The sequence below is a fragment of the Neovison vison genome, chromosome 11 (assembly GCF_020171115.1).
Source record: "Neovison vison isolate M4711 chromosome 11, ASM_NN_V1, whole genome shotgun sequence".
Taxonomy (NCBI): domain Eukaryota; kingdom Metazoa; phylum Chordata; class Mammalia; order Carnivora; family Mustelidae; genus Neogale; species Neogale vison.
Window position 1 is genome coordinate 91,579,660 of NC_058101.1, and position 16,267 is coordinate 91,595,926.

The window sequence follows — 16,267 nt, forward strand, 5'->3', positions numbered from 1 at the left end:
AGTGAGTTTTATAGTGAGAAATACAATGGAAGAATTCCATAACAGTCCTTTTCAGTTTCTTTAAGGTTCAGTCTATGACCCTAAAATTAAAAAAGAAAGTGTTATAGTGGGGGTGAGGTCTATGGCCCATCCAACTCAGTATCTTCCACTTGCTCTAGGGGTGTGAAATAGGAACAAAACAACCCTCAGAAATTTGATTGCTGACCATAATAGTGGAGAAAGTAAGATGGAGGTCTTATTTAAAACGCGAAATGGAGGCCAAAGTCAGGATTAAGGTAAGAGAGGGACATGAGGTGCAAAGATTTAGGAGGTACCCACGCTCAGGCATTTGCATGGACCTGAGAGTGAGTGCCTCCTTAAATCCTAATACTTCTCTTGTGTTATCCTAGTCCTGGCCCAGATGGAGTCAGTTACCTAAGAAAATCAGAAAAAAAGAGGAAAAGAAAACCAAACCAGAGCTGTAATTGCTTTGGCCCCTGAAGAAGAGCAGATGGGGTCAGATAAACAGTGAGTAAAAACACAGAAGCAAAAAGCGGAAGTATGTGTAAGAGCACATCTCCCTCTGCCAATTCAGTCACCTATTGGGTGATTTCTTGTTGCTTGACTTTGGTTTTGAAAATTGCACAAAAGCCAGTAGAGAGAGTTCATAAACCATCTAGTTAATCATCTCTTTATGCTTCCACCGAGTTCCCACTATTGTCTGTTGAACAGGCTCAGGACTTACTGACTTAAGTAGCCTCTTTTGTGGTTAATTGTTGGTTTTAAGATTTACAATTATTTTGCTTCCCTACTTTCCTTCTAGGGGAACTCTTTCATAGTTAGATGTCAACAGAGGACTTAGGACGTTTCTTTGCTACACTGTTGAATTTTGTTCCCAAGTAGTTGATGTCAAACCAATCAGAAAATAGTCAGTATGTAAGGAACAGTTAAGACAATAGCTGCATCACCAAACTACAATTTTTAAAAAACCAATTCTCTCCTGAAATTTCAATAAGTTAATTAGAATATAAACTTACGTTAAAGCTTCAGAGTAATTATAATGAGGAGAGACTCCTAGAAATTTCTGTACTTCATCCATCACTGTAGCAGGATCCATCCTTAGCTGTTGCCCATCGATAATTAGCAACTAAATTACCGAAGGGGGAAAAAAAGACAATGCACATTGAAAAAAGATGTTTAATTGTATAATAAAAAAAATAAAAAACTCTTGAATTATCCAATGAGAGAAATTCTACTGAGGGGATTTGCACACGTTGTTGTGTCCTTAAACAGGCCCTTTCATTAATGACCTGGAATAAGAAATAAATCACACGAATTAAATTCACTCATGTTTTTGTAATCTGAGAAGTCCTGAAAATACTATGAAAACAAAAAAATTGTTTTTTTGAGGGAACCAAAAGAGCTTAAGAAATGTGCTACACAATCACAAGTAGAAACCAAGCAAACAGTGATTCCATCACTCAAGCTGGGAAGGAGCACTGTAGAAAAGAAGAAAAGTTGGAATAAGACCAGGTGTAATGAGGCAGAGGACACGTCATTCTCCATGAGTCCATTCAAAGGAGTAGCACTGTAAAGTTTTAAGAAATGATTAGATAACCCATTTGGAGAAGAAGGCAAGACTCCCAGAGAACCTGAATGTGGACAGCAGTCCCTCAATTGACTCAGGGGAAGAATTTGTTTGTTACTCTAAGGAAGGAGACAGGTGGCCAGAAAGATAAAATGCCAGGAGACCATGACGGAGGACCACAAAGTGACCACACTCTGTTCTTCCATTTTGCTCATCCCTCTTCTCCAGTATTTCTGTTCAGTCTAGACTGACATTGTTCACTAGGATGTTTCGTGACTATGGGCATCTTCTATAGTTGTGGAGTCTAACAGGTAGCTATTGAGCTTTTAAGACATGGCTAATGTGACTGAGAAACTGACTTCTTAATTTCATGTAATTTTAATACAAATTTAAATAGCCAGATGTGGCAGCAGCTGTCATGCTGGACAGCATATCTAGACACATAGGCATGCACCATGTCTGAGTGACTGGACTGCTTTATGCAATCCAATATTGGGGCTGAGTTTGTAATCTAGGTTGGTGCCTGGCAAAAGAGAGAAGCAAGGAAGGCAAGAAAAACACATTGGTCATGAAAAATTCAGCAAGGTGGTTCAAAGGGAAATAATGGCACTTAATTAAGCAAAACAATATTTGCCTTATTTGGTTAAGAGTTTCTCAAGCTTTACAGGCAGACTAAGAATCAGGGATATGAAGCTTTTGAAGCTCTTTACAATCAGGATGGGCACGCGCTAGAAAATGCAGCAGGGAGAATTACCCTGAAATAATTTTAGAAAGAAAATTAAGCAGTTTGTCTACCTCTGCCTAACCAGTATTCTTTGCCACAGTCTTATTTACAAGTACAGAGTAAAAGCTAGTAATGTTTTAATGAGTAAAAATTTCCTCTATCCTAGAGGCAAAGTCATCAACTTAATGAGATTGTAACATGATGTAAATTCTTATTGCTCAGTACCTGAAAGGGAGGGAAATAAACAAGCCATCTCTCGATGTGGCTGGCATACCACCCTGGGACCAAACATCTCTTCTGCAAGGCTCTAAGCTCGGAGGGTGCACGGGGCCCAGCTGAGATCACTTCGTAGAAGCTAAACTTCAGAGCTGCAGGGTCTTCATGTGATCGCTGATGCTATGATGAAAAGGTGGATAATTAAAATAACTTGAACCACAGGCATGAATAATTAAAAACCAATCTCTGTGACAGATCTTGAAGCTAAAGGAAGGAGCGACTCACTGCTGGAGAGTTATTTGTTTCGCTATTAATAAAGGATGAAAATGTTTGCTTGGAGCCTCAGGATTTAAAGTTATGATGCTGATGAAGATATCTTTTTTGAGAACTTGTTTGGGAGAGGCTGAATTCTTTTTTTTTTTTTTTCCAATTTATTTATTTTCAGAAAAACAGTATTCATTATTTTTTCACCACACCCAGTGCTCCATGCAAGCCGTGCCCTCTATAATACCCACCACCTGGTACCCCAACCTCCCCCCCCCTCCCCCGCCACTTCAAACCCCTCAGACTGTTTTTCAGGGGAGAGGCTGAATTCTTATTGATAGGCCTAGTTAGCCAAACTTACTGAGTTTTTTCCCTTAGTGTATGTATCTATTCTGAAAGCAAACTTTTCAAAGTTGCATTAATGCCCCCTTTGCAGCCCATAAGCAAAACATTTGTTATGTCCATTGAATATCCATAACACACAAGCACTCTGCTAGTTCTGCCATATAGTTTTGCTCCATCTAGTAATGCAGTTTTAGATTAGGAAAGCCCTACTGGCTATTTTAAATGGAGAGACTACTGAAAACTCTGACATGTACATTATCTGAAATCCACAGCTTTTATCACATACCACCTAGCATCTAAAAGCCAAGATTATTGTACCTAATGGTAACCTTCCTTTGTGATGAATCAGAATCATTTATTGTACAGAAATGCAGAAAGCAGCAATCCAAATAGGAAAGTGTTTCATAATGGCTCAGGCTGAGGCCCATGGGTTTGAGGAAATCACCTTTTCCCTAAATTGACCAATAAATATTCAGGCTTAGTGGTAGGTTTGTGGATATTTACCACATCTAGTTGAATAGCAAATTTGCTGCAATTGAGATTCAAATTACTATAGTACAACCACTACTAGACTTGTTAAAGCCTGCATTTTGCTACTATAGAGTGATTTATTTGTAATATTTAGGACATTTTGTTAGCTTACAGCCTTGAAATCTCCCTTTATGGTAAATTCTCAATTTTTCAGGGGCTAAGCAGTTGCCACGTTCCAATTTTCTTTTCTCTTTGAGTCAATTAAGGCTTATTTCTCTTTTTCTCTAGATACCTGGTGGAAAAGGTAAAAGACACAGAATCTAATCAGTCATTTTGCAATTTGCTATATACTGTGATTTAAAAGATGGCTGTAGGAGTTTGGCATCAATGCTTAGTGTGGAGTTGTGGATTTCAGCTTTCCAGGCTGTCTCACTTCCTATTATGCAGATTATTATCAACATGCCTATCTAAGATCCCATCTGTTTTATCATGACCTTTTCCCACCCTGTCCCGGGCACAAAACCTTTCCTGACAATCTGTTCTTCCTTTTCCAATCTGGAAAAACTACTTTTGTTAAATAACAAAAGGACCTGGGCTGAGAAACTTTAATGTCTAATATCCTAGATTGTCATGAATTATCTTTTTGAAATCCTATCAGTGGGAATGGAATAGACTATATTTGTCTGGAAGATCAGAGCTATGTGCATTCACTTTAATACAAAGAGGCAGCCTTATTTCCAACCCAGGTACAGAGATTCAGACAAGGAGTTTTGGGTTTTGTTGTTTTGCTTTTGGTTATTACCTTTGTCATTATGCGGTATCCTTCTTTGTCTCTTTTTATCTCTTTGTCTCTTGTTTTAAAGTTTATCTTGTCTGATATAAGAAGCATTGCTACCCCAGCTTAATTTTTGCTTTTTGCATGTTAAATGATTTTCCATCCCTTCATTTTCAATCCGTATGTGTCTTTAGGTCTGAAGTGACACTCTTGCAGGCAGCATATAGATAGGTCTTGCTTTTTTATCCATTTATCTATTGATTAGAGCACTTCGTCCATTTACATCTAAAGTAATTATCGGTAGGTGTGTACTTATTGCCATTTTATTACTTGTTTTGAGATTGTTTTTGTAATTCTTCTTTGTTCCTTTCATCTCTTGCTGTCTTTCTTTGTGGTTTGATAGCTTTCTCTCTTGTTATGCTTAGATTCCTTTCTCTTTATTTTTTTGGCATATCTGTTACAAGTTTTTGATTTATGGTTACCATTAGGTTCATACGTAACATCTTATGTGTATAGCAGTCTATATTAGGTTGATGGTTGCTTAAGTTTGAGCCCATTTAAAAAACACTAAATTTTTATTCCCCCATCATGTTTTACAGATATGATATCTTACTCTACATCCTTTTATTTTGTGAATCCCTTGACTGATTTTTGTAGGTATAATTGACTTTACTGCTTTCGTGCTTTAACCTCTATATTGGTTTTATGAGTGGTCAACCTACTATCTTAATGGTATATTTTCATTTACCTGTGAATTTTTTCCTTTCATAAGTTTCTTACTCTTGATTGTGGCCTTTTCTTTCCATTTTTGAGTGGAATTCCCTTTAATATTTCTTGTAAGGCTGAATTAATGGTGATGAACTCCTTTAATTTCTGTTTGTGTGGAAAGCTCTCTCTCCTATTCTGAATGATAAGCTTTCTGGGTAGAATATTTTTGGTTGTAGGTTTTATTCCTTTTAGTGCTTTGAACCTGTCATGCAACTTCCTTCTGGCCTGCAAGGTTTCTGCTAAAAAATCAGCTGATTGACTTATGGTGTTTCCCTTGTATGTAACTATTTTCTTTTCTTGCTGCTTCAAAGATTCTCTCTCTATCACTACTTTTTGCCATTTTAATTATTATGTATCTTGGTGTAGACCTCTTTTTAGAAGCTATACTAGCCTAATAGCAGGTAAGAAGTTTTTGAATACAGGTTTTCACATTTATCTCAACTTTATATTTTCCAAGCAAAAGGGACCCTTACTCTATTTTTCAGTCTATTTTTTTGAAATGTAGATGTGTAGAAGCATAGATATACATACATGTACAGACTATTTTGTTATATTTTCATTTAATTAATATATTTTATTAAATTAATGCAAAATTAATAAAAACTTAAGGAGAAAGTTCGTTTCTCCAGAAACAGCGAAAACTCTACCCACTATAGTTTGCAGATATACAACTAGCAAATCTCTTTTATTGAGACTTGAGGTGGTTGCTATTGCTGTAAAACATCCTCCCTTCTTCATACTCTCCTTCTTACCTGTTAGATTCTGTCTGTATTTTTCTTACCTGATACCAGGAATATGCTCGATCTGAGGGGTTGATGAGGATGGTTATGATCTTGGCTTTGGGCACCAGAGAAGCTGCTCTTTTAGGAGCTTCTTCTGAGTGGAAGTAATTGGCACTCTTTTCAAACAGAAAGTCAGTGGTGACATTAGATGGGACTGGGAAGAAATCCATATACCTGGAAAAGGAATATTTCTCAAAATAAGACTGGTTTATACTTATACTCTTGTGACTATAGATGTCAAAGGTATCCCACAAATTCATTTGTTTCCTAAACAAAAGCACTTTTCTATAAGGCATATGTTCTATATAGTTAACAAGGGAAAAGTATATAGGACACTAATAATGTATTTTGAGAATGCTTCTCTAAATACATTTTCTTTTTGTTTTGCTTACTATCAGGAAAACAGGTTTGGGAGATAGCAAAAATGTAGACATAGAATGATAGAATTGGACCAATAATCAACCTAACTGTGTAAAATGTATGTAAATGCAGAAATATTTTACAGAGAAAAATGTGAGTGCTCAAACAGAAGGAAAATTTGATCAAAACAGATGATATGTTCATTTCAAAGACATTTAGAAAGGACTTAGATAATTTTTTTTTCTTTTTACTTTATCACAAGTGAAAGAATTTCCTTTCCACTAATGTGTTGTGCTGTGGTTGTATTCAACTATAAAATGTTAAAGGGCAGAACACATCTGGGTGTAAATATCACCTATTTGCTTAACCTTTTTCCCATTTAGAACCAATTATATTCTTTAGAGTATTTATAAAAGTTTAAAAAGTATGTACATATTTCCACATATAAAATCCTATCAAATTTCCCAATATCTGTAAGTGGGCTGAGAATGTAAATCGCCAGCGGTGTGAACACAGGAATACCTGAAGCCTTAAGCACAGATATGTAGGACATAATTGATTTTGCATAATGTCCCATCTGTACTAAAGCTGTCAAACATAAACTAATTCAGCATGTGATACCATATATTTTTTGCCTAAGGGCAAACTCTTAAAGGAAAAAGAGCCTTTTTAGAGAGCTTATGCAAATTTAACTTCTAGGGTTTCTTACATTTGATCATAATGGCTTCTTCATTTTCCACTCCCACCCTCTTCAATTATAAGTCACCAAAACTTTGGGCTACCAAAGCAGTCGCTCAATAATTATTAAACAAGAGAGACATTAACATTATGTGATGACTTCTTGATGCAGTATGTTGTTTTCTTTTAGCCATCTCACATGTTAAAGCTTCTGGTAAGATTCCAGTTGTTAACATATTGCAAAATTTGGCTGACACATCAAAGTGATGTCTTGAAACCCAGGACAGTAAAGAAATCCTCTTATATTTTCTGGAAATTGCCTTGGTAATATGTCATTCTGGTATCCTTTTACAGGGAAACAGATAAACATTTCTGGAAAGTTTGATCTGCTATCTGTTCTTGTGTATAATCTATTTACAGAAAGTGCCAAATTTTAAGATATTTCTTAATTTAGATGCTCACCTTGGTTCCAGGGATGCTAAGGTTATGCCAAGTGTCTAGTGGTATCTTATTTGCTCTAAGCTTGTCTTAGCCATGCTTATTCTGAGAAAGGCTCTGAAAGCCACAAAACAAGGGCATAAAGTACTGAATTTTGGTAACTTAGTTCCTGAAAGTGGTCCCTCTTTCTCAGCAGTCCTATCTGTAGCTGGAACAGTTTCGGCATTAAGAACTTTCTCATGCAGTTCTGGATCCTGGACCTGTAATGTGTTGATCTGGCCTGGCCCCCAAAGGCTCATGGAAAAAGCAGGGTCCAGTTCTTGTCCAACTACTACATTCCTCTCCACTTTTAAAGCAGTTTTTCATCACTCCCTTTTGTCCTGATGTTAACGTAGTTTTATTCTACCATGTACAGGCATATATATTTGAGTCACTGGTCAAATAACCACTGAAGTAGTTGATGCTTCCTTAGTTCTCACAGTTGTTATCTAACACCACAAATTAATCAATATCAAGTTCTGTACTGATTGGCAGTGAAGGATATTACAATTAGAATATATGTAAATCCTAGTAGCTGCTCAAATTATTCTCAACTCATTTCTTTCCTTTTGGACTACACACAAGCAACTCTAGAGGGGGTTGATACTGATAAAATTGAGATCATGCAATCTGACAACAGAAGTTAATATATAACAACTCTTTATGCTAAAATACATGCAAAATGTTTATGTTTATGCTCTAGAATTATTACAATAATTCCACCCTTTGAAATCACTTTCTGTCTAGAATTTACACCTTTAACAGCAAGACTTAAAGATATATTTTATTATTAACATGTTCATGTGCAACATCTATTCCTACTATATTACTGTATTTTGTATATATTTGACATTTTAACTTTAACTATTTTCCTCAGATATATAGTTCTAATTTCAATTCAAAAACCAAAGATTAAATTTTGTATATTGTTGATAGTTTTTTCATTTTTATTACTTATGAAATATATACACATTTCTAGTTCTAGTTGTTTATTTACCTTTTATGACAAAGCAAAATAGAAAATTATGTACGTGGACTGTAGCCTCACCGTAATGCAAAGCATGCAAGAAGAGAAAGCTATGAAAGTATTTTCTTAAGAGTAGAGAGGAATGAAATTCCTGGGTCTTATGGTATTTCTCTGACTTTATAATTACCATCCAAGATAATTAATGCAAATTGAAATTACATATGGGCCCCTTGAGGTGACAAGTCCCTTAACAAACTGAGAAAAGTTTCTTATGAATAATTTCTGTGCTTCTTCATTTTATTCAATCCATTTCCAAGGCACAGAGGATAACTTTTATTTGTGGCTACAAACTTATATGTTTATAAATATTAGCACTAATTTTAACTGTGCACAGTACATATACTTTTAGATTTATACTAATAACCCATCTTACCAATCAATCCCCCTGTGGTAGTTATTTCTATTAAAGAACTGTACCTCCTCAAAGGTTTTTGGGCTGGGGGAGTTACTAAAGATGGAAGGATGCATAACCAGGAACAAATACAAAGCAGTGGTTCCTGAAAAGACAATAGAGATTTAGAAATTAATGAAATGAAAAGAAAGTTTCCTATTACTAGCATTTCAAAGTCATTAATAAACTAAGTATTGTAATGATCCAAACAGATACGTATTAGTACTCCTTGAATTAAACTGAATAGATAACCAGCATTTTAAAAGAAACAACTTCTAAAAAACTGGAGATAAGTATATTGTGAGGAGAAGAGGCCCATTGGGGGGACTGTTTGACTGCATCTCTGTCACTGATTTGGTTTGTGACTTTGGCTTTTCGCTCCTCTTTGTCTTGGCTTTATCAGTGGAAAATCACCTGCCTTGCTCATTTCATAGGCTTTCTCTGAAGATGAAATGACATTTTGTGCCTGAAGATATTTCGATTTTAATCAAGAATTATATAATGAAAGATCCCATTGTCTCATATAAGATATTACATTACCAAAACCAGTACTTGGGTTCTATAAAGTTCTTCTAGAGGCCCAAGAAAGCTTATTAAATTTGAGACAGAGTTTAAACTTTCAACAGGTCTGTTTAAATTTGAATAAAAAGTGGTGTCAAAAATAGTTTTTAAAACATTTTGTCCTTTCCTAGTGCATAACTTACAAAATTTGCACTTTTGGAAAGAGAATGGCCTATCACAGGTGTCCATATAGATTTGTGACTATTGGGATTCAAAGGTGTGATTTTTTTCAAAATGAGCAGTGTTATAAACTGTAGAATTAGAGCCTAAATTATGAGTTAAAGGGCATAGCTTAGATTGCATAAGAAAAAATGAGGCAATCTGAGTTCAGTTTCCCTAAAACTTAATCAGGTGCTTGTAATTATAACTATATTTATAAAATCATAATATAAAAATATTTCTGGTCCAGGTATTTAGGATTCCCAAGATCCTAGTTTCTACTTCTCTGCTCTAATATGATTTACATTATTATGCAGTCTAAGGGAGTGGGACCTATTAATTATATTCCAGGCCAATAGCTAGCAATGGTCTTCAGACACAGCCTTATAATATTTTTCTCATTTGGAGAAATCACTGTTCTAGTTTCCTTTAGTAATAATATTATGTTGGAGTCTGTATCAGAAAATTCTGATTTCTCTGACCAGCTTTATTTAATATTGTATTTAAATCTAACATACCAACATAATAGAAAAGTTGTTAAAATAACTCTGTCAATAGCAAAATTGTCTAAAACAATGAATTGAAAGAGGCTGTGGTCCCAGATTAATATTTTCCCAAACAATGAACATTTTATCTCTAAAGATGGGTAACTATAGGGAATGAAACATAGTAATCTGTGGTATGCAAAATAAAAATGCTCTTCACAAGCTTGACCTAAAACAGTGGTTCTCACACTTCAGCATGCCTTAGATTAACCTGGAGGGCTTGTTAAAACAGGGAACTGAGCCTTATCCCAGATTTTCTGATTCAGTAAACTTTGAGAATCATGACTTAAAAGAAATGCGGAACAAAAGCTAACACTTACTGGGGGGAAAATGTTCCATACTTGAAATCCAGAGTAGAATAAAGCTTTCTTGAACATGGTCTTTAAAGTTAGGTAAATTCTAGGATCAGGATTTTATTACAACACTTATCAATTGTGTGAATGTGAACAAAAACGTCTAATGTGAGGCTTAGTTGTCTTATTTGTGTTGTGGGGGAAAAATACTTAGCTATCTATCAGGGTTTCAGGAGGGTTAAGAAAGATAACCTATATGAAATACCCAAATAGCTTCATATCTCAATATTAGTAAGGTATTTATTTAATTTTTATATTTATTTATTTATTTACTTGAGAGAGAGAGAGAAAGAGAGAGAGAAAGAGAGGATGCATGTAGTGGGGAGGGGCACAGGGAGAGGGAAAGAGAGAATCTTAAGCCTAGCACTGAGCTCCACACCTGGCTCTATCTAACAGCCTTGAGATCATAACCTGAGCTGAAATCGAGAGTCAGATGCTTAATGGATTGAGCCACCCAGGCACCCCAAGAATTTTTTTTTAACTAACAGCTTTTATGAGATAAAATTCAGTAATGCTTTAAAAAAATTGAAAAGAATAAAGTCTTTGTAAGGATAGGAAGTATGACCATTGTAATGTGAAAAAAGAAAACAGATTAATTCCTCTCATTGATCAACTGGAAACATACTTTTCTGAATTTTATTTTTTAAAATTGTATTAAATCAAGTTGTTTGCTTTTAATGGCATGACCAGGATTAATAAGCAAACTAAAAAAATATTACACGGTCAGGAAAAGTCATAATGTAATGTATCAGTGGCCAAAAAATTGTTAGATTGTGGTTTCTGAATTCTTTCTTTACCTTCTCACATCCTTGGGTCTGAATAAACTGTCTTGTGTGTATGTGTATGTATGTATGTGTGTTTGAATGTATATAATGTATGTATGTGTATAAAACAACCACCTAATCATAGACACACCCATTCAAATAACCATCCATAAATTTTGTTTTATTTTTTGTCAGTTTCAACACTAAAAATATTTGAATGTGCAGAAGATTATACATCTATGCAAAATTATTCAGAAAAATGCCTTTGCTAAAAACTGAAGTTAAAATGAAGCTCTTTTATTTTTATGAAACTGATCAGAAGATGTTTCTCCACTTAAAATATCAATTTCATAAAATATTGCTATACATAGTAACATGGATGAATCTCAAAAGCATTATCTTAAGTGAAAGAAGTCAAAAACAAAAGATTGTACATTTAATGCTTCCATTTATATGAAAGTCTAGAAAAGGCAAAACTGTAGTAGCCAAAAGTAGTTTCCTGTGACTGAGGATGGGGAGGGGCATTGACTACAAAGCATGTGAATGGAGAAAACTTTTAGGGAGACAGAAGTGGTTTTTTTGTTGTTGTTTGTTTGTTTGTTTTTGAGATAGAAGTGTCAGTGTTGTGGTGGCTATACAACTGTGCATGACTGTCAAAATTCATAAAAATTTGCACTAAAATTGGTGAATTTTTTTGCATGTAAATTATACCACTACAAAACTGGGGAAAATTTAGTTTCTATAAAAAGGAGATAAAAATTTTTCTTCCAAAGTTAAATGTCATATACAATTGTAACTAAACATTTGGAAATCCAACTGAGTTTAAGATGGCAAATAATGGTTTTGCCATCTAACCCTGATTTTAAAATGTCTGCACATCTAGCAGGAAACAAGAGGATGCACTTCCTGTGGGGCTTTCTTTTTTTAAAAAATGCCAAACGTACTGGCATTGTTCTTTTCTTTTCTTTCTTTCTTTTTTTTTTTAAAGATTTTATTTATTTATTTGACAGACAGAGATCACAAGTAGGCAGAGAAGCAGGCAGATAGAGAGGAAGGGAAGCAGGCCCCCCGCTGAGCAGAGAGCCTGATGTGGGACTCGATTCCAGGACCCTGAGATCATGACCCGAGCCAAAGGTAGCGGCTCAACCCACTGAGCCACCCAGGCGCCCCCCTGTGGGGCTTTCTGAAGTGAATTTGATATGCCAAGCTTCAGAGAGATGTGATCAGTAATTACAGAGAAAGAGAACTGAAGAGACTTCAGTTTAAATGTTTTTCTAGTTGTCTCTTGACTTTAAATAGATACAGACAAATAAATAAGGATGAGAAGAGTTTTTTTTTAAAATCACATTTATTATTGTTTTCAAATTGATATTGGCAAATGGGACTAAGAGAAAATGAATAGGCTAAACTCTCTGTGTACATTACATAAAATCTTCCCTAGTTATTTTTGGACAAATGAGGAAATGGTAGGTATTCCCCTCAGAAAGGCATATGGCTGAAATGGCTGTTTTCTGTGAAGCCAGAATCCAAGAACCCCAAATAATTTATCATACAGGATACAGCATGGGTGTCTGGAATTTTAAAGTTTCCACTGGGCTTCATTTTAATACTGATTCTTAAAGAAACAAGAGGTTTATGGAGAAAAAATTGCATGCCAGTTTAAGAAAAGGTGCAAAAGATTTCTCCTGGGTGTGAGTAAATACCTTTGGTTAGCACAATGTTTTGTTTATGTCTGGAATTCTGCTTGTCAAACATCCTTTAGATTTTTAGAAAACAGTCATCTCTGCAAAAAATAATTTAGAAATAAACTACATCAGGAAGATGGCAGAAAGAGGCTGTTTTTCTGGAAGGGATTGATTATAAAGAGTTGTAGATACTTATATGTATCTGCCTTGACTTTTGATGAATTCCTCTAGATGTGATTCATTTTGATTTTAGAAATGTTAGCAACAACACCTTTCAATTTAGGTCTTAGGAAAAAAATTAACATTTGCTATCAAACTGACTGTTAAACATCCAAACCACAATGACAGTTATTTTCATCTTTTTCACTTAAAAAAATTCCTTTACAAGCATTTAAGTACATTATCAAGCTAAACAGATTATATCAGAGAACAAAATGTGTTATTCATTCATCAGTACTTATAAGAATTTTGAAAACACATAGTGACTTGAACTCACTGTCTAGTCATTGGGAGTTTTGCACTGTTTGGTAATCATAACAAAAAGCTCTCACCAGTTTTCTGGGGTCCTATTACCAAGAATTTTGGTAAGCGATCACAGGTTTTTTCTTTTGACCAAATGTCTCTGTGGCGTTTGTCATCACAAGGATTCTAAATGGGAGAAGAATATAGAGATGTATTTTTTTGGTGAATGTCCAATGTGTGCTAAGAGTTTCAGCTTTTTCTTTCTTTCTTTTTTTTTTTTAAGATTTTATTTATTTATTTGACAGAAATCACATGTAGGCAGAGAGGTAGGCAGAGAGAGAGGGAAGCAGGCTTCCTGCTGAGCAGAGAGCCCAATGTGGGGCTCGATCCCAGGACCCTGAGACCATGACCTGAGCTGAAGGCAGAGGCTTAACCACTGAGCCACCCAGGTGCCCCGAGTTTCAACTATTCTTTTTTTTAAAGATGTATTTATTTATGTTAGTGAGAGAAACAGGGAGTGAGTAGGGGGAGGGGCAGAGGAAGAGGGAGAGAGAGAATCTCAAGCAAACTCTCTGCTGAGTGCGGAGCCCAAGGAGGGACTCGATCTCATGACCCTGAGATCATGACCAGAGCTGGAATGAAGAGTCAGATGCTCAACCAAGTGAGCCATCAGGTTCCCTGAGTTATTCAACTCCTGTCCTTAAAGAGATATTTCAGGAAACAGAAACACATGGTCATGTGTCTTCTTTTAAATGAAGGCCTTGAAGTGGCATCAGGGAAGCTTTCAAGTAACTCCTTTCCATCCTGAATTTGAGTTTCTATTGAGGTGTTGGGGAAGAGGAGACATTTCCACTGTGGGTAACAGCCTCCTAGCACTAAGGATTTAATATTTCTTCTGCTTTTGGCAGTTCTATGTCTTAATTGTGTGTGTATGTATGTTTTAAATCGTGAGCCCCAACACAGTGCTGGGCAGAGATTGTGCTTCCTGCTAACATGAAAGAAGGTACCCTCTTGCCATTCAATAAATAACTGAAATACAAGGTGTAAGGTTTTTATTCTGAGTAACTTTGAGTTCTATTGCTGCGCTTCAAAGAGGTACCCATCTGGCCATAATAAAACTATTTAAAGAGATAGCAAAGACTTTTCAGTTGCCTTCAGAGGTTGGTAATTGTATATAAAACTATAACTTTACAGATTATAACCCTAAAAAGCACCAGATTTTGGCAAAAAGGGTAAAATGAAGGTGAATTACCACCTCAGGGACCTGCTTTTGGTGTATAGTACCTGAACCAAAACGACTATATAAGATGGATCTAGTACATCCTTAATTTCAACCACAAAGCACACATTATGTGAGGAATTGAAGTACCCTTTAATACTATTTCAGATATAGCAATCAGGACAGTCATCTATTTCTATTAATATTACGGATATATGTAGTTAAATAAACTCTTTGGTTATTTACAATAAGCAACAGATTAGTTAAGACTAAAGTGAGGGTGTTCTTTCTGGCTGCTGTTCTGGAAAAAAAAAAAGAGTTGTTTCAAACCTGTCACCTCATAATGATTTCAGTTTAAAAATAAGTTATTGAGGTGCCTAGGTGGCTCAGTCTTTTAAGCACCTGCCTTCAGCTCAGGTCATGATCTTGGGGTCTTGGGATGGGGCCCCGTGTTGGGTCCCCTGCTCAGTGGGGAGTCTGCTTCTTCCTCTCTCTCTGCCCCTCCCCTTGCTCATGTTCTCTCTTTCTCTCAAATAAATAAAAATTTTAAGGAAATAAAAAAAATTAAAGTGTTAAATCCGCAGGAAAATTGCATGTCTTTCCAGTGGCTAACATTTGGTGATATTTTGTAGTGGTTAAGAAAAAAAGACATGTGTTCTAGCTACTGCAAAGTAATATGTACTGATAATTCCAAAAGTATCGACCTCCACATTCTAAAATGTATAGTTACTTCTCCTGGAGTATCTGTTTGTGGTCAGGCAGCAATCAGATTACATTCAAAGCTGAGTGAGCTGAGTATATAGTTCAAAGCTTACTGCGACTTCAGTCTGTGAAATTTATTCAGTTCCACTTCTGATGATTGTTATCATTGCACCATCAGCTCTGTTAGTAACTCTCTAGTAACTCAGTAACTCTCATTTAGCAGAGTGATTAAGAGCACAGCCTCTGGAGCCAGAGGGCCTGGAACTTGCCTAGCATCCAACCTGTTTACCACTCTTCTACTCTTTTTAGCCGATTGCAGTCTGCAAATTGATCCCTCACTCCTGACTGAAAACACTGCATCTATGAAACCCTTAGTGGAGGTTTCAGAATTTCATAATTCCTAATGGGCATAGGGACAGAATTTTGCCCACTATGAAGCAATAATGTAAGACTGCAATTCAGGAAGAAATGTTTTCTCAAATCGACTAACATTTCCAAAATGCATTATTTTTTTTCCCCCAAATGCCTTTACTTTTCAGATTTGGATTATCTCATTGAACTCCAAGATATGTTTATGTTAATGGGATTAATTAATTATACCAATTATTGAAACCATGTTACCTGCCAGAGAGGGTCTTTTTGATCAGGAAAGAGCTCAAAATACTTGTGAGCCAGCTGCGCTGGGGGCAGGGTCTGAAGTCGCAAGTTGGTCCAGCTCTGCACGAAGTTAGCCAGATTAACAAATGTATATAGTCCTAGGCGGTCATTCCCATAGTTGGACAGATGTGTCATGAAAATGCTGATCTGAAAAAGGCAAATGGCTTCAGTGTAAACACGAGTTATTTTAACCCTAGGGGGCAGCGCAATCATAGCAATGCTAGTTTTTTTCAGTAGTCTTTGCACAGGGTTTCAATTCATGTCGTATTTCTGAATTGTGGACATATCCCAGATACTCTCATTATATTAATGCAC

At 35.8% G+C, this 16,267-nt stretch overlaps 1 protein-coding gene across 4 annotated transcripts in view; it reads right to left on the reverse strand.

The window, feature by feature from the left end:
* The window catches only part of NDST3 (N-deacetylase and N-sulfotransferase 3), a 171,511-nt gene that overhangs the window by 14,664 nt on the left and 140,580 nt on the right, over nt 1-16,267 (reverse strand). For 3 of the 4 annotated variants that reach the window (XM_044224128.1, XM_044224125.1, XM_044224126.1), the window contains 6 exons: nt 15,917-16,099; nt 13,464-13,560; nt 8,828-8,951; nt 5,912-6,086; nt 2,517-2,687; nt 1,017-1,126 (listed from right to left, as the gene is read on the reverse strand). In XM_044224128.1, coding sequence (XP_044080063.1) covers nt 1,017-1,126; nt 2,517-2,687; nt 5,912-6,086; nt 8,828-8,951; nt 13,464-13,560; nt 15,917-16,099 — 860 coding nt within the window. The remainder of the gene's footprint in view (nt 1-1,016; nt 1,127-2,516; nt 2,688-5,911; nt 6,087-8,827; nt 8,952-13,463; nt 13,561-15,916; nt 16,100-16,267) is intronic. The other variant, XM_044224127.1, reaches the window with a different exon arrangement.